Genomic DNA, 22,394 nt, shown 5'->3' on the forward strand with positions numbered 1-22,394 from the left:
AAAATAAGTATCATTTCACTCATAGCAGGACTATGAAGGACCAGGGCGGGAAAATAATAATTAACAACTATGTACCAGAGACATTTTACCGGGGTGGAGTTGGGAATGGGATCAAAAATGGGGGGGATGGGTGGGGGGAGAGTACACTGGACTATGGTGATGGCACACAGGTGAATTGGTGGTGGGAAGCCCACAAGGATTAAAAAGGCACAAAATGATGTAAAAATAAACATATTATTTTTAAAAATTATCTTTATAGATATGTTTTGGTCTCTGGTTTCCTCTATGTGTATCAAGGCAGATTTTAGAAGTTGAGAAGCACATTGTATAAATAAAACAGTTGGGAAACTTTAAGGTACTAAAACTATTGAACGTAACAAGTTAACTAAAAGAATCAAGGGTAGATTAAAAGAAATACATAAATAGATATAGAAAAATATATATAACAATTTATTAATCATGCATATCTAAAGAATCAAGGATAGATTAAAAGAAATGCATATAATATATAAATTATGAATATACATACACACTCCTTCAATATTGTTAGAGAAAAGTAAATTCAAGTAGATACTTACTACTACTCCCATACTTGAAAATACATTTTCTAATTACTTCATAACCAACTTTAAAAACCACTGATTTCAAATTTTTTACTGAAATTTTTTGTAAAATGTAATAAAACTAAAGCCTATACTTAACATGTATTACTATCTTGTCTAAACATAGAGATGTGAGTGTACATACACACAGAAGAATAAAAGGGCTCTGCATTTAGTGGTATGACTAAATGACTGCATAATTTCTCTTCCTTGATACTAATTAGCCTATATGAAGGGAATTATTTACTTTTTATAAAGCAGAAGAAAGTTCTTTGGTATAAACATATTTAATTTTATGTATGAGCAAAAAAATTTCAAATACTCTGTTTCAAATATAACATTTTCTCTTAAATCTCTCAGACAGGCAAAAGCCTTATAGAAGATGAATAGTATATCAAATCAGGATTTGATAGATTTTCTCAAAAACTAATTACTTAGCACCCTACATGCAATTTTTTTCATTATATGAACAATCTTTTATATTTTAAAATTGAAGTAATGATTTACACACTGTGTATGATTTAGAGGTACAGGACCATACCCTTTAGGTGTATGTTACCACACACCTACCAAGTCACATTCTCACACTACCACTGATTCTCTCTATTGGATTCTTCTTCACAGCTATTCTCTGAAGATCTCTCTCCAAAGAGCTACCCCACTGCCACATCACCACTGAATTACCTAATCCCCACCTTTTCTTCTCCTAATATTATAGTTTAATATCCTATAGTTACAACTTTATACTGCTTTATGAGATTTTTAGAAATCTTTCAGATTATGGAGACTATTGTTTTGAAGACAAAAACAACTCAATAACTGGCCATTCTGTATAGAGGCAATGAAAGAAGGAAATTTTAAAAATAATGCATTACCCACCACTATATGCCTAGATATTAAAATATATATGTGAATACAAAATCATGCTCAAATTTCACATATGTAATCTATTAACTCTTGAACACATTGACAAGTTTGCTATTATTAAAATATTTTTGTTAAACTATCAGAGCATGATTGACAAACTACAGTGTGTGGAACAGATACAGAACACCAACTGTTATTTTTACCACCTATAAGCTAAGAATGTCTTTTTATATTTTTAAACAGTTACGTAAGTAACTACATAACAATGATTTTACCTCTTGGGCTATAAAACTAAACTATTAAATATGCTGCTTGCAAAAACAGGTGTGCTGACTTCTGAGATCAGGAACCAGTGTAGAGTAGCACACAAGGAAAATTAATAAAATGTTAACTATAAATATACTAATTGGTTTAATTTGCTGTGAAAATGGCTTTGTACTCCACTCCCATTTAATTGTGGCTCCCTAGAAATTTCAAACAATCTGAAGAGTCTAATAATCCTCCTGAGATTATTTCCAAGTGAAAAACAAGCATGTAATTTAAGAAAGACTTACATATTTCACAATACCACAGCATACATATGGACAATAGCCATAAACTGTTTTTCAAGAGGAAAGAATTATGTGAATAGTAGCCTCATGTATATTGTAAGTAAATATGTAGAGTATATCTATATAATCAAAAAGTTCCTAAAATGTACACAGAATGGCATGTTCTACTGTTCATAAAACCTAAACTCCCAGTAACAACAAAATTATCCCAATCTGAAAGTCTACAAAAAACAGGCCCTAGCTCAAAGTGGAGCTATAACCAGCAAAGGCTGAATTTTCTAAGAAATAAGCTTACATGTGAAGTTAACTACAAAAATTGTGGATTAACATTCAAAATAATAACTTAAAACATTCAAAATAAGGAACAAATGGAGGTACTTTACTTAAAATGTGAGGCTTATTAAATAACAGAAATGTAGTACAAAATTTATACAACTGAGGATTAAAGTACCATGAATATCTTCAAACAACAACATTCTACAATTTAAACCAAATCAATTCAGGATATATTCTTAAAATTTTTTAAAAATTCACTTTCATTGAAGACTAATGAAAATGGGCATAAACACTGTAATCATTAGACAAGCAAATACTAACTCTTCACTGTGAGAAAGTGAAAGGTATGGGTAATACCAGTGGCAATGTCCCCTACTTCCAGTCTATTCGACAACCACGTTACTTCTCAACATGCCCAACTGGGAACTACTGTCCTGGGTGATTTCAGAGTTCCATTTCAATTAGAACATTTTAAGAGAATTTCAGTCTCTAAGCATTTTCCTTGTAAGAGGCAGAACTGATGTTGGTATTTTTGGTAAGAGAAATCACATAGAAAAAGTGACCATTTGGAGAGTGTATAATTTAATGAATTTTAAGCTCACAAATACATTCATTTAACCACACCTAAAATAATGATACAAAAGAAATCATCCAAAAATTCATTCATGTTACTTTATAGTGAAACTCCAACTCACCTCTTTATACCTATCATTTCTCCACATTATAGTTTTGCCTTTATAAGAATTTCATATGAGTGGAATCACACAGTAGCTATGTAACCTTTTGGATTCTGGCTCCTTTCACTCAGCATAATGCCTTTGGAATTCATTCAAGAGTTTGCATATATAAAAAGCTTATCTCTTTGTTCTTAACAATATTGAGGTATTAATGTACCATAGGTTTATTCACTTACCAGTTAGTTGCAGGGTATTTGGTTTGTTACCAGTTTTTGGTTTAAATAACTGCTATAGAGATTTGTATATATGTTTCTCTGAAAATGTTTTCTCTTAAGGATTAGAAAACTATGGTCTGTAGTATGGCTTAGGCATAAAATTATAACAAACACTAAGAAAAAAATAATATAATTTGCTAAAAATAATCACTAAGTGACCTGATAGCTTTTTTTTTTTTAACCCTAGTGTAATAATATCTTTCAAACTACATCATTATTTCAGTCATATACTGTCAGTGGCACTGTTGATCAGTCTTGCTAACTACTGAATAACTTGCTAACTACAAAGCATAACTAAAAGAAATACACTGAGTTTAATATTGTGCAAAATATTCAAAATTTCCTGAAGTTAATGAAAATGATGTTAATGAACCATTTAAACACAAAAACTCGACAAATTAGGACCTAAGTTAAGAGTCAGTAACTAAGGAGAAAACAAACAAGGTTTCATTAAATGTGATATATAAGACATTTCCATTTCTATATTACCACACAATTTTTTGAAGGGAAAATGCCACAAAAAAAAAAAATCAACAATTAACTCAGTCTTTGTTTACCTAAAACCTAGAAGATAATATATTTTCTAATTTAGCTTTAAATTTCAAAATAAGTCTTCATTTAGACCTCTTTTCTCTATCTTTTGAAATTCTGGGATGCCTTCTAAGATGTTCTAGTGATTTAATAAATAATTCACTCTTGAAGTCTATGCAGGCGTACAGGCTGGACAGAAAAGAAGCCATTAACCCATCTATAGCTCAAATGAATACCTTCAAAAACAATGTCTATCAAAACCATGGAAAGAAGATGTTTTTTAAGGAAGTGGAGGCACTATTATGCAAAGAGAAGAGGCTGTGAGGGATACATTATTATAAATAAATGCATATTTATTTTGAAACACCCCAAACCACTGAGGAATTAGATATGCTGTACTACAGTACAGAAAAATGGCAATTTAGAACAATTTGGAAAGAGTTGAATGAAGATTTCTAGAAGTAGAGAGGAAGAGACAAGAACACTGCATCCTTACATTTTCTTACTCCTCAAATTCTTTGTTGGTACAATTAGCCTCTCCAGTTCTATCTCATTCTCTCAATAAACAATTGTAAGGCAGGGAGGGAGGGGGCAGATGACACTACATCAAAATTCAGTCTACTTTGAGCTACCTGGGATATCTGTGTCAATAAATACCACTCTTTATTAAACATAATTTATTTCTGTTACTTCTTAGAAAAAGAGTTCTAAATTAATACTGGATTGACAGACAACACTACTTCATAATAAAACATCTGCTAATGCCTTACTGTAATCTCTTCTAAATTTTTGTAGGATTTTCTTTGCATTATTCATTTTATGCCATGTATAATAATTATTACAATTATTTTCCCTCACATTAAAACAGTAAGGTTTATAAAGGTACACTGAATCTTATTCACTTTTATATTCTGATATACTGTATTTTTATTCAGTTCAGGACAGAAAAAAGGATGAATGGGTTCATGAAGGGGAAGGATGAAGGAATTCAACCATTTAGCCTGGTTAATAGGATTTAAGCTTTAACAAAAGAAAGTAAAAGATTTAAGAGCTATAATATATATAAGAGGGGACAAATAAACAAATGGTTGAATAAGAGAAGTAAATATAAAAGGGAAAAAAAGCAGTACAGTTAAAGGGGCTATGCGCTAAATCTCAATCAAGTGGGTTGAACTGGTATTTTCTAGTTAACTACTCATTTCATTTACCTCAGCTTTCATTTCTTCAGTACTAACTAGATTTCTTTCACTCCAGTTTCTCCAGGGCCAATGTTTTGTTTGTAAGCAGCCAAAGAAGGCCCTCCCTGGTGGCGCAACAGGTTAGGAAACAGCTCTGCAAGCTGGTCGCAGCTCCCTCAGTGCGAGTTGGATCCCCAGCCCCAGAGGTGACCCACAGGCGATGCAGACCTCTCCTGACCCACCCGCTGCTCCCTTCTACAGTGTATTTCGTCCATCTGCTCCCCACTCTGTCTCTGGTGAAGCCTCTCACCACCCCAGCACCTCTGGCTTGCACCTCAGTTCTGTATGAATAAATAACTCTTAAAAAAAAAAAAAGTAAGCAGCCAAAGATCAGAGAAATATAGATCAACGACTATATAACTCATATTCCTTTATGAGACTTGGAGTCAACAAAATGTTGGACAAAGCATGAAGAGAGCTCATTCTTATGAAATGCTTTCAAATAGATGGTAAGCCAAGCTGTTTCCCCAAAGCAAAATTATAATCATTTTCACTATGTCATCTAGCAAAGCAATGTCATGTAAACCAAAGTTACATAATTGAATACTGTATTCTATTATGCTTTGGCATTCTGAAAATGGCAATTCTATATACATTTTAAAAAAAAATCTAGAGTGCCACATTAATCAGAAACTACAGTGCAAATGTATCAAAAATATAAGGGTTTTCACTGAAATTTGGTTATCTAAAATACTGAATCTACAGAAAAAATGACTTCAAGTAAATTCCCAGAGAAACATACCATGAAATGAAATTAAAACATAGTAGCTGCTACCAGAGAGACCTTTTAAACTCTGAGGTAAAAAAGAAGGTAGGGGGCCCTCCCTGGTGGTGCAGCGGGTTAAAGCACAGCACTAAGAAGCTAAAGCCACCACAGCATGAGCTCAATGTCAGCCCGAGGTGACACACATGGTGCCACAGACCTCTCCTGACCCACCCGCTGCTTCCCTCAGCAGTGTATTTCATCAGTAGGCCTGTTCTGCTCCCCACTCTGTCTCTGGTGAATCCTCTCACTGTCCCTGAACCTCTAGCCTGTACCCCAGCTCTGTATGCATAAATTTAAAAAATCATTAAAAAAAGACCATTAAAAAAAAAAAGAAGGTAGGGCTGAGCAACAAGACTCCAAAAGCAGTAGAACCACAAATGATTTGTTTATAGTCAAATACTTAACTAGCAGCGGTTAAGTAATAATACACTTGAACTACAAAAGACTCCAATCTGCTAAATTAGCTAAGATGGCTAAAATTCATTATAAAAATATGTAGCAATTTTAATGATATTGTACTATCTTATAATTTAGAGAACTTCTATGTGTTATCTTTTACTTTCCCATTTAAACAACCTACCAATATTTCCTGTGTGAGTTCCATGGTGAACTAGTCCACCAAAGGCTAATGATTACAAAAAGACTTGTGTGCATGATCCAAATCTCGGATATGATGGGCAAAACAAAGTTAAGTAAACTCCCCCCTCCCCACTCCATATGCCAGAATCTTTAATATCCTAATCTACTAATCTACATCTCTAAGAAAGGGGAGCATACAATATATAAATACTTCCCAAAGTTAGGCCTCAAGACCAGTGTCTTCATAATTACAGCTCAGGATAAAGCTGAGCTCGTAAAAACCTGGGAACATTATGTAGAAAGAACCTTACATGTCTAATGTGACTAATGGGAAGAATATTTGACTAAGAATATTTGGATTCTGCATTTAGTTTTGCTATCTGTTTTAACTCTGTGGTCTCAAGAAAAAGGTTTTATTGCAACTTAGTTTTCTCATTTGCAAAACTGAAATTAAAACTGAGTTACAACCTCTTTCAGGATTAAATAAAATATATATTAAATACATGAGTAGAGAAATAAAGCAATGCTGGAATAGGTTGGGGATGGAGAAGACTATTTGGTGATGTGACTGCAATTCAATGCTATTGTCAGAGCTTTGCAGTTTTACTATAATAGTGCACAGAACTACTGGATACTAATTACTTAGTGATGTGCCAAAAGGATGTACTTAGTTCACTTGAAACATAAGCAAAAATGTGCTGTTCCTTTATTGACAAATCAATGGGATAATTGTGGTATTCATTAAGAAGAATTACTGACTGATCCAACATAATAGTTTTACTTCCTATGTAAAATACTTCAAAATATCTAAATGAATATAGAAATGCATGTTTCTGTGGCAAATTGTTCATTATTGAATCATTATCAACCCTTGTTAAACAAAATTTCTCATTTTTCCAATGTGTAAAATCATTAAAGTGTTTGAGAGCTCCATCATGAAAGATAGTGGCACTTTATAATCCACTATTTCTTCAGGCAAATGTGCTTATGGCTGAACATAATATGCAAAATAACATCCCCAAGACATACAATTCCCTCCCCCTTCTCTTAATGGTTTTTTTTAATATGTTGACAGCAATGATGAAAAATGTTACTGCTTTCCTATCAGCTTTAACTGTTTCCAAACATTTGTCATTCACAGTACCATTTCAAATGCTTGTGATACTACTATGTACATCTAAGTCGTACCTTAACAATTTAGGATTTTAGCCTGAAACTCCTTTACACTATCAAATGGCTAAAGAATTAACTACTGAGCAATATAAACCCACACATCAGCTCAATTGGCTCATATCAAGTGGGACTGCCTGTTGCTATCACAGAACTGCTCTATAATTTAAGAGGCATTTATTCCTGAAAGCAAACTACTTGACAGGAGCTTGCTTAGACTAAATTGTAAGATACCTAATTTAACCATTTTTACAGAAAATAAGATAAAGGAAGTGTAGTAAATAGACATTGCCAATGATCACTGAAATCCTTTTAAACATATCTGCCTAATCTTTTTTAGAGTTATTTTGCCCCATTATAGGTAATTAAGCATTATTTAGATTACATTGTTAAAATTTGCAAAGAAAATATACAGTTAGCTGTACCTGACTGGCTATACAATGCAGTTCAGATGAAAATGGATCTATCCCATTTGTACTGTGAAAAAATCAATCTGTTTATGTATGTGCATTATTTTTATTTCAAGAATAATTTTCTATGTTGATTTTATACATAGCATATGGAATATTCTATCAATAATTATTTATAGGCTGAAGAAACCAACAAGCATATGTGCTCATAATCTGTCCAACTGAGAAAATCTCAAACTGAATTATAGGAATATTTTTGGGTATAAGCTTCCCAAGGTAAATGACTAATATATACATACTTCTTAGAAATCACTTAATTCCCACACTTACCCTCCACAACTTTAACAGTCACCTTGGCTTGAAGCCATACTAATGATGCAATTCTATAGAGCTTTACAATCATCTCTATGAGCTAAAAATAAAGGTAAGAACCTAAGTATAAAAAAGGGCAATTTCTACTTTTTCACATTTTGGAGTTACAGACTTAATGTAGGAAGCTTAGCACAATCTAAAATTTCAGAACAATGACTATAGCTTATTCTAGCATATTTATCATAAATTAAATGCTACCTGAAAATTAAAACACAAAAGGAAGTTATTTGGAGTGTCATACATATTATACTTAGATGGTACACTCAACAGAAAATTCAAAATATAAATTAGAAAGTATCCTCTGGCCAAAGTCTAGGAACTATTATTTTTTTCTAAATTTAATTGTAATTTTTACTTGGAAAGAGAGTTATGTATTTAATACCAGGTTTTCATCTGTATTTATGTTGAAATTACTTGTGATTTCAAAACACAAATGTCATTGCTGGTTAGGTTTTTTTTTTTTTTTACTCGTTACATAATCAATGACTATGACTTTAAACTAGTAAAATCTATACCAGAACATCAGTTATCATCTCCTCAGACACTTTACAGAGGATAAGGGAAATAAACAAAGACCATACAAAGCAAAACCATTTATAAAAAAAATTGCAGATCACCAGGATTTTGGATTTGGGTAATCCACTTAGATTAGCATGGCTGTGTCTTAAAAGGACAATTCTAAGATCATAATATAGGTCATATCCTTAAGAAACAGAGTAAGTGATGAAAAATGTCAATCATAAAAACCTGTATTTACATGATGCCCTTGACAACCAATAAGAAAGATTAAGTAAATCTTTGTAATGTGCTCAGCCCCAGCATAGGACAGAAAAATAACGCCATAAAACAGTCTTTTGAGTCAAGTTCTGCAAAATGGTAAAATTGTTGCTTAAGAAAAACATGAGAGAGAGAGAGAGAGAGAGAGAGGTATCCAAACTGGAAAAAAGAAAATAATAATAGGTCAAGCTTATCATTTCAAATTGAAGAGTCCTAAATTTGGCTAGGGGTGGGGTGGAGGGAGGAATGTTTTGCAGAAGATAAAGAGAGTAGTTAACCTTTAAGGTTAGATGGTAGATAATATTCTTCAAAGCACAACTTTACTTTGCAAAATAAAACTTAAAATCCCAGTAAGAACCTAAGCACTTAAAACAAAAACCACAATACCTAAACATACTACTAAGTTTTAATCAAGTAGTGCCAAAAGATCACCCAATCTGAGTAAACATCTGTCTAAAACATGCTTGCCATGTTTTAAATTATCACATACATAAAACTAGTAATATTTGTCATAAATATCTTAGAAACACTTCTCTGCTCAGAAAGAAGAAAGCATAAATGCTGAGGTGACAAAGACACTATCAGCTGACAGTTAAAATATTTTGACAACAATGACAATAATGCTCTAAGAGAGCATCCACAATTCTGGCTACTTGCATCTCAAACGGAGTTAAACAAGGAAAGCCTAGATATCCATAGAAACTCAGAATCTTTCTTCTACTTATGAGTCTCTCCTGAACAAGGGGATGAAAAATGTCTCTGACCAAAGAGGCTCTGAAAAAATTACTTGTAAAGAATTACCAACTTACCCATCAGATTTGAGTTCATGAAAGGTGTTGGGGACAAGCCTTCGTGGGCCCCTAATCGACTGTCATTCAAGTGATCACTGAAATGAGGGCTGTCTGTAAAACCCTAGGGGGGGGAAAAAAAGGCCAGAGTATTAAAGAGATTATTTGGCAGTTCTGCTAATTGAGCATAATGACACTCACCTAATTAATATACAGACTTACAACTGGTTATTCCTAATCAAGTTCCTTGTTCATTACTTGAAAAACTAAATTGTTGAAGTACTCCTTTTATTCTTCTTTAAGGTTTTATAGAAAAAAAAAGTTTCTTTACTGATCTTAAAGTAGTTCTACAATCTACTTATATGCAAAAGTTCTACAGATCATTAAAAAAGAATTAAGAAAACTTCTGAGTTATAATAAATTAGGAAAGGTTTGTTTATATCCTTTGTTTCTTCTCTAACAACATACTAATACAGTTAGACAGTTACAAATTTTACTTAAACTATAAAGAATAATAAACAATATGCAAAAAATAAATTCCCTAAGTATAAAATATTTAACAAAAAATGTATTTATATTTCTTTTAATACTAGTACAACAAAAAATACTTCCATAGAAAGTCATTTAAAAAGGAAAACGTAAGAACCAGTTGATTTAAATTAAGAGAAAATAAATGGCTACAACATAAAAATAAAGCTAATGTTATTAGTTTATAATAGCCGTTATTAAATTTCTCCTTAAGCTTAAAACATCCTTCTTAAGCAAATGGGGGTGGGAAGGAGATAGCAAAATTTACAAATATAATAATTGTGACAAAACCCCTGTAAATTAAAAACTGTTCTTGTTCTCAGACTTTTATATGTACAAAGGACAGCTTCACCTCCAAAATCATATGACTTTTAAACAAGGCTTTAAACCCTGTAGGTGATACCTACTCTTTTGACAACTAACACCATTTTAACAAAGATTAGAAAAACTCAGAAGAGGCCCAAATAAGAAAAACTGCCCAAGCTCACAGAAACCAGAAAAAAAAAAATCTCCTGGGACTGGGATTGATGAATCACTGAACATTTATCATTACCCAGACTTCTGGCTAACATTCAAAAAGACATTAATGGGGATGAAACAGGCCTCACTATCTTTGCAAGCATGCCTGTCAGTTCAACGAAAGGGCTAGGAACTGAGGGCTAAGTAACTGTCAAACCATTACAATTTCTTGTGGATGCATGTCACAACTCCTTCTGCTGTTCTGTTTTAAAACTAACCTTCTGGGAGTGCTAACTCCCAACTGAATCTTTGTTTAAATTTTATCTCCTCTTGAATCACTGATACACATGTGATAGACATTCAAGAAGAATTTAGATGACATTACAACTTGGTTATGACCACAAGGGTGGCATGTCCTTTGGTAATCACAACCTTAGTCCCATTTGCCATATCAACATGCAGTAGGAGCTATGTAAAAACAGAATATCTCCTAGCTAGGGCCACTCCTTTAAGTTTAGTTTTGTTGCTTAAAGTTTCACACTCTTGAAATACCAAGTGACATACTGCTGTATCACATACATCTGGATTTCTTTCCGCCTCTCCCTCCCATCTTTAGGCATATGTAGTCAAAATAAAGCACTGAAAACTGTTCAACAATCACTGAAATACTGTTTGTATCATTAAACAATATATTACTGTAGACAAGAAGCCAACAAAAATTCATTTTCAGGTTAGTTACACTGTTCACACATCAATGAAAGATTAATTTATATGTGCTCAATTCTCATCTCTCGAAGTAAAATAAAAATATTTCCTTCATGACTATGAATATAAAAACACTAAAGTTTAAAAACAGTATTTCCTAACCCCAACCACAAACATATCTAGCTGTAGGACATCCTTAACTGAATGCATACAGTGCATTAACATCGTAGATTGTATGTTTAGCATAGAGAGTATCTATCGCTAAGCGTCCATAACTATTTGCTCAGAGAACACAAGAATAAAACATACAAAAATAAGAGTGTTACTATTATCTGTATGCATTCATATATACAGGGCATAGTATAAAGTTTGTTACAGGATTATTTCCCAGTGTACTCATAAAATTTGGGACTGTCATTCTACAACACAGAATAGGAATCTATATAAACATAAAACATACAAGCAAGATCTGAGTAAGAACCCTTAATATATTTAGTAATAGTTACACGCGCATTTGTGTGTATATACAATATACTATTAATCCACATATCAAATACCAGTAAGGAATAATTTCCCTCATTTAAGTTGTGTGTATATACAATATACTATTAGTCCACATATCAAATACCAGTAAGGAATAACTTCCCTCATTTAAGATAAAAGTTAAATCAAATTTGAATCTTTTTTCTAATACCTCAAAGGTTCTTAGTGAAACTAATACTGTAGGAAGGAACAAAGAAACTGTAATTTTAAATTTCATAGTTTTAAGGTCAAATATATACCCAAATCTCACTTAAAAAGCTAGAACTGTTTAGTGTTTGAGAATGTTCTTGTCACTGCTTCCAAACAGTGCTATCTATAAAGAAAATAATTTTGGTAAATTGTAATTCACCAGAAATTTTGTAAATTACAAAATAATTTACATTTAAATAAGATCAATATGTATTTAAGGTCAATTTCAGAAATGTACACAGAATTCCTCAGTCAGCACTTATGCGTCAACTAGCTGGATGATATCAAGAACAGAGCTGTACAAACTACAATGTTCACAAGAGTTGGCTAGAGAGCTTGTTAAAATGCAGATTAAGAAGCCTATGGTATATTCAGTATTTTAAACAGATGATGTTGATGCTCCTGGTTCACAAACCACGCTTCTCATAACAAGAATCTAGACTGTATGGAAATAAAGATCTCCTTCGTATGTAAAGGAAAAACTGAAGCCTAGAAAGGTGATAGCCAGGTATTCCCTCTGCCAGAACTTCATTGAAATGGGAAGTTTCTCGTTAAGTATAAATTAGGGGAAACCCCTTCAATCAGCAATTAGAAACAGGTATTTTTATAAATGTAGATTTTTTATCCATACAAGTTTAAGTAGAACACTGATGTCAAATAGAGGTTTAAAAGAGATTAGTTGATCAACTAGAAGTTTAAATAGCAGACACCTACACACTATATGGAGTTAGATAATGAACATGGATACCCACAAGCAGACAAGGTAAATCGCAGGGCTGATAAAAAGCAGGAGAGGGCAAACAGCCAGAGCAAAAGAAAAAACAGCAGAAGGTGACAGAACTTAGAGAAAGGCTGATATGACAAAAAAGGAACAAAAATCAAAGAAGCAATAATTAAGTACTCTAAGCAGGTCAGCCAATGGGACTAATAAATGAATGTTATTTCAATTTTGGAATATAAAGGAAATAAACCATTGAGATCATTAAATACAGAACTATCATGGTGCATATCTTAAATTGATAGGGAGTTATTATGCTAATAAGAAGGGTCAAACCTAACTTCCTTGGGCTCCCAATTAACATCTTGAATTTGTAAGCTGTTTCACCATGAAAATAACCACTAATAAAAATGAGATTTTGACACACGAGAGAAGATAAATACTACAATATGAAGGATAGAGTAATACTACCAGAATGATCTATCATAGTAGCTTTTAAGCCCACTATGCTGCTTCTAACCACAAAAACTGTTCTAAATATGCCCTAAAGAATTTCCTGTCTTATGATAAAAATGGAAAGAACTAAAACGATTAGTGGATAAATCAGTTGGTACACTGATTATAAAAACTGTTCAGTTCTCTACTTAAAACTGTCTAAATTACAATTTAATTTGCCAATCTTAAATAGTTCCATCTATGACAGTTAACACTTAACAAAAGCTTTGAAATGCATGCTATAAAATGTACTTTACACTCTTCTCCATCTTCACTTGATGGCACAGAATTTAGAAATATTAATCCCTACGAGGATATGACAACAGACATGAAATGATTAATCAAAGTTACAGATTTAAAACTAATTTAAACAGCATATAATCGATCAAATCTTTTGTCTTATCAAAAACAAAAGCCCTAATATTTCTTAAGTGTTTAGTCTTCTCTGATTTGTGTCCTCAAGAATCTTTCATTTGAATTTTTTAAATAGCTCATTAAAAACTTTTCTTCACCTAATTAAAAACTTTTCTTCACCTAATTTGTTGGTGTAACAACCAACAAATCTCCCAAGTTGAAAATAAACTCAAGATTACCTTAGTCTATGTTGCCTTTTCTTCGTATGAAAATCACTGTCTAAATACATTTTGAAATATTTATAATTCTTATCACTAGCTAAAAGGGGAAGGAAAGGAAAAAAGCTCTTTCAGTGAAGGTTTACTTTCTCAGAAAAGTTTTCCATGACCCAAATAAGACCAAATTAGTTCAACACATTCTGACCTATTACAGCAATGAGCATTTCGGTCATACCACTGTTCATATATTCCCCATTTAGCTATTTACTTAAATCATATCATAATTATCTGTTATACTTGCACAGTACAGTGTAGTAGATAAATGTGAAATATTTGCAGCCAGACTGGTAAATCTGAATTCCATCTTTGTTACATACTAATTGTGAATTGGAGCAAAGTAATCTTGATTACCTCAATTCCTCATCTGTAACATAAGGATGACGATAATAATACTATCTTCATTTCACAGCATGCTGTGACCATTAAATAAGCTATTATATGGAGCAAATGGGAAAATATCCTGTACATAGTAAGCACACAATAACAAGCTAGACGTTATTATTATTAACAGAGATTGTTATGTCCTACAAATTTTGAGAAGGCAGGCACCATGTCTGCAATTTTCACAATTATATCTTCAGAACAATAGCTGTCATACACATAGCAGGTGCTCAATAAATGACAGATGGATAGGAGGCTTCAGCTGTTAAATGTTTAAAATGCTGCAGGGCTTTTGATATTATAAATTTTAAGTCAGCTTTTCAGAGAATATGCAGTAATGAGCAGAAAGTTAATAAGGTACGGGCTTATCTAATTAGATTGAACAAGTAACCACATTTAATATTTAAAGAACCAAAAATTTCACACCAAATATTAAGATTCTATAGTATTCAAAAGTGATCAAAGTCAGTACACTCTGTTAAAAGCTACAAGTCACCAGAAAGCCCTTGAGGCTCTGGAAGCATGAATATAAATGAGTGATCACAACTCAAGAAGTAAAATGAAAGTAAGCACAAATAACAAGAGAAAGAGAAAAATATGTCCTTAATGTATTTTATTTTTTACCCCTAGGATAAACTGCCAAAGTAGATGTCTAGATAAATAAGGTGATACTTTAAGCCTTTGAATGTGACTATCTTTCTCGATTAAATATACCTATGAAAAAAGACAATCAAGTTAACTTGATCACAACAGTCTGTCATTTGACAGCAAGGATAGTCTATATAGTTCACTATCACTCAGTATGTGACTAATAAAATAGGTTAATTTAATGAATGAATGAACAATGAACAATGCACAGTGTTAATCAGGCCTCGTGTGAAAAGGCAATTTAATATTCAATTTGTTAAGGTTATTTCATCCTTTAACAGGTCAGGTGTTAATATACAATGGATTTTGTTGAGAGTGAAATTGATTTTATCATCCTGATCCACAAATTCCTTAAGGGCAAGAATGTTTTATATCTCTTCATGATCCTAAAAGAGACCAACATAAAAATGTGCATGTAATTGAGTGCTTATGTTTTTTTCTTGAAAGGATAAATAGTCTCTCTAGGTTAAACTTTTCATTTATGGACACTAAGAAGTAGATTAGTGAAATTATTATGACTCCAAAATGAAAAGCAAGTCTGAGTAGTCATGGGCAGGGTAAGAAGTAAAATTAGCATCTTTTAAAGGTGGATGGGTACTCAAAAAATCTGGTGGGCACATGAAATGCTGAATTTTTTAAAAAAAGTACTTCTTGTGATTTATTTGTGCATACAGAACTGGGGTACAGGCCAGAGGCTCAGGGGCGGTGAGAGGCTTCACCAGAGACAGAGTGGAGAACAGAACAGGCAGATCAACGAAGTACACTGCTGAGGGAGCAGCGGGCAGGTCAGGAGAGGTCTGCCACACCATGTGGTCACCTCCCGGGCAGGCAGGGATCGAACTCACGCAAAGTGGCTTTAGATTCTCAGTGCGGTGCTTTAACCCGCTGCACCACCAGGGAGGGCCTGAACAAGAAGTACTTTTAAAAATGATACTCTAGAGGATCACCTAAAAAAGTCCACATGGCTTCAGTTCTAAGCTGAATTCATCCATACATACAAGTTTATCTAATTAACTGCTAATGCTATCTATTTGATGCGATGATAACTAATGCCCCTGTGCTCTGGCTTATCATTTACTACATATTGTATTGAGAAGCAGACAGGTTTCTGAATTGTAAAGTTCATTCTCTATATGGATAAATAAAAACATTTCTAGGCCACCAAGGCAAAATGTATCAAAATAGGGAAAGCCAAAAAAAATAATAATAATAAATAGATTACTGAATCCAAGCGTTTTGTGTGTTTCACAGATGAGTCACTCACTAGCAAAGCTGAGTGTCTTGCTAAAGATCTGGAAAATTGGCAGAGGAAATAATAAGAATGTCAAATAATACCTTGTATCAATTCACTGGCAATCCAAAATTAACACTATGGTTCTAGTGAGGCTAAGATTGGTTTCATTTTACAGATTAAAAAATGAAATCTGAGAATAACCAAGATTAAAGATCCAAACTAAGGCCCTCGCTGGTGGCACAGTGGGTGAAAGCACAGCACTAAGAAGCTAAAGCCACTTCAGCATCAATTTGATCCCAGCCCCGGAGATGACCCACATGACGTTGCAGACCTCTCCTGACCCGCCCACTGCTCCCCTCAGCAGTGTACTTTTGTCAGTCTGCCTGTTCTGCTCCCCACTCTGTCTCTGGTGAGTCCTCTTGCCACCCCTGCACCTCTGGCCTGTACCCCAGTTCTATATGCATAAGTAAATAAATATATCTTTTAAAAAAAAATCCAAACTAAAAAATCAAGTCACAGCAAGCTTCCCACTATTCTAGAACAGTATTGTATGTTATATAAAAGAACTCTTGCTCCTAAAGTTCTTGTTAGAACCCTTGATATTCAGTTCAACATAAAAGAGATCTTATTTTGGTGCTTTTAAGAGACTGAATTCTGGTAAAATTTCCCACACTGAATGCTCCCATATCTCCTGGAATTCTCCTTCAATTCTGAATTGTCTTTCTTTATGCCTAAATAACACTTTACAAGCCAAGGATGTCTGGAATTCAACTACCATCCCTCCATATAGATTTTGAAAGTTAATTTCTTTAGCAGAGACTAGAGAAATTTAAATTTAAAATATGATAAGTAAAAAATGAAGAATATTTTTTACCACAAGTACAAAAGGAAATAATTCTTTTTAAAAGCAGCTAAATATGCATTACAGATAAAGAAAATTTAAGTGATGATAAATTTTTCAACAGAGTTTTTTAAAGTAAAGCAGATTGCTTTAAGTGATTATGATTAATAAAATATATATAAAGAAAGTTAAAAAATAAATAATTTATCTACACTACAACTATTTTCTACATACAATTCAGAGACAAAAAATGTCAACAATAGTGTAGCTACTTTGAAAGTTTATAAATGGGGAGTGTTTGGAGGACTGACATAAAAATATAGACATATAATTAATTAAGACTCCATTTAATGAACTTAAAAAAAAAAAATTTAGACCCAAAGAGTATTGGGCTTTGCCTAAAATGAGAAACACTCAGTAAGCTCAGACAAGAAGCATAATATTCTGATGCTAATGTGCAATACTTTTGAATATTTTTACTGAACATTTTTAGTATTTAAAAAAACACAAAGTTCTGTTTATTTCTAATGTTTAGATTTCATCTCTGTGACATTAAATGGCAAAAATTTAGAGCTCTGGTTCCTTACAGTTCAAAAATGATTCTTCATTTGAACAAATACTAAAAACAACAAAATTAAAAACTAATCTAACTTAAAACACTGTATTATGAAATATAATATAATACATAACATTTTGACAAAACTGTATAAGCTTAGTTTACTCTAAAAAAAGACAATGGGCTATAAAAGATTTGCTGAAAGGTTACATTAGTCTTACTATATAGTTCTGAAAAATCTCACACATATTCTAAAGGGAAAAAAATAAGGCAGGATGTAAAAGGGAAAAAGTACTTTTTCCTATAACTTAAGATCTGTAAAATATTAAAAACCTTTAAGGCTTTTGTTTTCTAATTAGAATTTACAAAATAATAGTGAATGTTTAAATCACATCCCATTATTAAAATGACTCAGATTCTTTATTTTCCTTTAACAATTCCTTTCTTATAAGGAACTTCACAATATTCTACCTCAGTCCCACTCAAAGTACATTCTGTTGACTAATGCTTGACCAAGGATGGTTTCTTACAAATCAACATCAATAAGGTAGATACAAAGAAGTTTAAGAAGTGGTTTCAGGTAATTCGGCAGAACAATTTTGTGTTTGATGTACAACACTGAAAAAAAACTTAGAGCTTGTATTTTACAAAATTACCATATAAACTGAGCTATAAAAAATAGTGCAATATACATAAAAAATTTTTGAGGAAACTGGTTTATTCCTTAACATCCTGACTTTGTATTTATATAAGGTTTGTTAACACACTACATTAGGAGGGTAAATTGGTTTTAAAAAGCCAATATATGGAGAATAGAATCAGAATGCTGTGATGAACATACTGTACTTTATATGGATGACATATCAATATACTCGTGCACACCTAAAATCTGTTGTAAAATAAAGTTATTTCACTAAAAAATAGTTTTTGAAATTAAGCACTAAAAACAATTTCCACATTTTGATTATTATAAATTTATTCTTGATCACATTTTCAAAAAGTATTATTTTATAACATATTAAATAATATTTTTTAAAAGATCCTTCACAAATAGTTTGATTTATACTAGCCTTCAGTACTAAAATAGGGTTCTTATACTAACAACACTGGCAAATACTAGGAGAGCTGAAACTGGTGCACATTATACATCTAAAGAATAAGAATCTGGCCCTCCTTGGTGGAGCTGTGGTTTAAAGCACTGCACCAAGAAGCTAAAGCCACTTCCACATGAATTTGATCCCCACCTGCCCTGGAGGTGATCCATATGGCCAGGCAGACCTCTCCTGACCCTCCCACTGCTCCCTTCAGCAGTGTACTTCAACAGTCTGCCTTTTCGGCTCCCCACTCTTTCTCTGGTGAATTCTCTCACCGCCCCTGCATCTCTGGCCTGTACTCCAGTTCTGTGTGCACAAATAAATATATCTTCAAGATACTTCTATTCAAATTAAAGTTGAGAAGAACTGATTGTTTTATCTTGCAATGAGATTTGGTATATGATAAATAATGTCAGTCCTATTATTCCATCTACTACAACCACTAAGTACTAAAGATCTCACAGGTGCAAACCAAAATTCTGCTGTGCTGTTTATACACTATAATACAAACAAGGAAAATTCAGTAAAAGACAGGTGAAAGTGCTTTGTGCAAAAAACTGATTTTACATATTTTAACGCTTTTATCTTTTTTCTACTGCATATCAAAAGACAATGAACATATAACTGTTCAAAAAAATACATACATACATATATGTGTGTGTGTGTATACACACATATATATACATATTTTAGAAGGCAGTTCTTTTTTTAATATTTATTCTTACAGAACTGGCGTACAGGCCAGAGGTGTTGTGGGTGAGAGGATTCATCAGAGACAGAGTGGGGAGCAGAACAGGCGGATGTACTAAAATACACTGTGGAGGGGAGCAGCAGGCAGATCAGGTGAGGTCTGTCACACTGTGTGGGTCAGCTCCCTGGTGGGGAATCAAACTCGTGCTGCAGTGGCTTTAGAGAGCTCCATAATGCGGTGCTTTAGTCCACTGCACCACCAAGGAGAGCCCTGTGTGTGTGTGTGTGTGTGTGTGTGTGTGTGTGTGTGTGTGTGTGTGTGTGTGTGTGTGTGTGTGTGATTTTATTTATTTATTATGCATACAGAAATGGGGCACAGGCCAGAAGTACAGAGGCAGTGCGAGGATTCACTATAGAGACAGAGTGGGGAGCAGAACAGGGAGATCAATGAAGTACACTCCTGAGGAGAGGCAGTGGGCAAAACAGGAGAGGGCAGCTGTGCCATGTAGGTCACCTCTGCGGTGGGGGATGGAACTCACACTGAAGCAGCCATGGCTTGGCTTAGCTTCACAGTGCAGCTCCCTGAATGGGGATTGAACTCATTTCACAATGGCTGGCAAGAGCTTGATAACACTATTTAACTCCTACACCACTGAAGCAGGAAGTTTCCCCAATCCACTTAGATTCTGGTACTTTCCCAGGCCTATTGCCTGGGGGAATCTGCTGCTTGGATTTTGCAGCTTGCTGAAGCAGAAAGTTCCTATAGTATAATGCCTGTCCACAATAGTAGCTATGGCTACCTTGACCACCTTCCCAAATAATAAAGAATGCTTATGCTATGATATTGCGATGGCATTTTGTATAAGGAACATATAGTTTACCATTTTTGTAATTCTGAGCTCAGCCTTTTGGGACTGTCCCATTGAGCCTGCCAGTGTGACAAGGAAGTCTCTCTTCCCACCTCTCTGAGTGCCGTAACACTACCAGGGAGGCCCCAATACATACTTTTTAATGTTCACTGATATTTGAGAAATAAATTTATATCAATCAAGCCTAGAAATAATATAAACTTATTAAAGACTTTGCATTAAGAAGCAATATCTAATTGCCACATTGGATATCAGTCAATAAACAAAATATTCTTATACTCTGTACAATAACAATCTAAAATAATTTCTAAAGTACCAGGTCCACATATTGAAATGTCTATTTTATTATGTTAGACAGGTAAAATAAGAGCCAAAGTATTATAATATATATTATATTAATATCAAACTGTGAAAAATTTATAGGAAAGACTAGAAACTTTTTAAATTTTAAGAGATACACACCCCCACACCCACTGCAGCATTATTTATAACAGTTAAGATATGGAGGAAAAAAAAACCTAAGTGTTCACTGATGGATAAATGGATAAAAAAAGGTGGTATGTTTATATAGAATAAATTATTCGGTCATTAAGAAAAAAAGAAATCTTGCCATTTGCAAGAACATGTTATGAACCTTAAGGGCATTATGCTAAATAAGAACATGTCAGACAGAGAAAGAGGTAAATACTGCATGATCTTACATGTGGAATTTTTAAAGAAACAACAAAACAAGCTACAGAACACATTGGAGTTTGCCAAAGGCAGGGGTTATATGGAGGGAACAGATGAAGGCTACAAAACTCTTATTGCAATAAAGAGGGCATCTAAATGAATGACTTGGTTGTAATGCAGTAAAAATGGCAAAATAACTTTAATTTTCAATATAGCCCTCATATAAATATGTTCATAATGATCTTATTATTTTATAAATTTTGGTCACATCCTTAAGTCTGTTCCTTAAGAAAATGATTAGAGGGAGAAATCTCTTTACTTGTAGGCTTGGGGAATGGATGAAGAGCAAACATTTTGGTCAGTTATCTAACATTGAACGCTTTTGGAGCTGCAAGTGACTTCAGATGCTCCTTGGGACCACAAGCGATGGCTACATTAGGCATGGAAAGAGCTCTGACTATCACTTCACAATATACATATATTAAAACTACCATAGTGGCAGCAGCGCTTCGGCCGACCTGTGCCTTTGCAGGTGTGTCTCTTCACCAACCTTCTCCTTTTGCAAAGCAAGAAGCTTCTTTACAACCCTACTTGAGAACAATTTGAGACAGAGATGAAAGGGGAAAACTTCAGGGAATTCAAGAGACATAACTAAGATCATTTATTTAATGACAAGTTTCCAATCTTAATATATGAAAGAAAAGATTTTTGGGTTTTATTTATAAAATATCTATAGTCAAATATCTGAGGACATTTGGTAATAAGGAAAGTAACTGCATAATAGCAAAAAGATAAAAATTCTGAGAATCTTTTTAATAAACCAGTACTTTCAGTTTTATGCAAGATATGTTCACAATGCAGACTCATTTCTCCTGTTACTCATCATATGCAGTTCTGAGGATTTTCAATGATGCAAACCACTGTCCTTATCAGATTGGTCTAGGTAAAACCTATATTTCCACTGGATGAATTAAGATGGAATAAGAGAGATTACATTAACTGTCACACTTGAAGCACAAACTGTTAAACATAACATATTAAACAATAGATTTGAGACAATGAACATGGTAAATGTAGGACAATGATCCCTGAGAGAAGGGAAACTTTTAAAGTAAATCCTATGATGGGAATAGGGAGAAAGGGCGGGAAAGAGACAGACCTATATGTGGTGGGGGAAAAAAAATAATTTTATATATTTATTACTGAAATATATTGGTTTACATTGCTGTTTACACTTTAGAAATGTAGGTTTTCCTCCCCT

The 22,394-nt window shown here is 33.4% G+C and overlaps 1 protein-coding gene across 5 annotated transcripts in view; it reads right to left on the reverse strand.

The window, feature by feature from the left end:
• TCF12 (transcription factor 12) overlaps positions 1–22,394 on the reverse strand; it is a 315,088-nt gene that overhangs the window by 180,680 nt on the left and 112,014 nt on the right. For all 5 annotated transcript variants that reach the window (XM_012728670.1, XM_004687757.1, XM_004687755.1 and 2 more), the window contains one exon: positions 9,901–10,003. In XM_012728670.1, the coding sequence (XP_012584124.1) occupies positions 9,901–10,003 (103 nt within the window). The remainder of the gene's footprint in view (positions 1–9,900; positions 10,004–22,394) is intronic.

Source organism: Condylura cristata, unplaced genomic scaffold (genome assembly GCF_000260355.1).
Source record: "Condylura cristata isolate star-nosed mole 26May11 unplaced genomic scaffold, ConCri1.0 scaffold00023, whole genome shotgun sequence".
Classification (NCBI taxonomy): domain Eukaryota; kingdom Metazoa; phylum Chordata; class Mammalia; order Eulipotyphla; family Talpidae; genus Condylura; species Condylura cristata.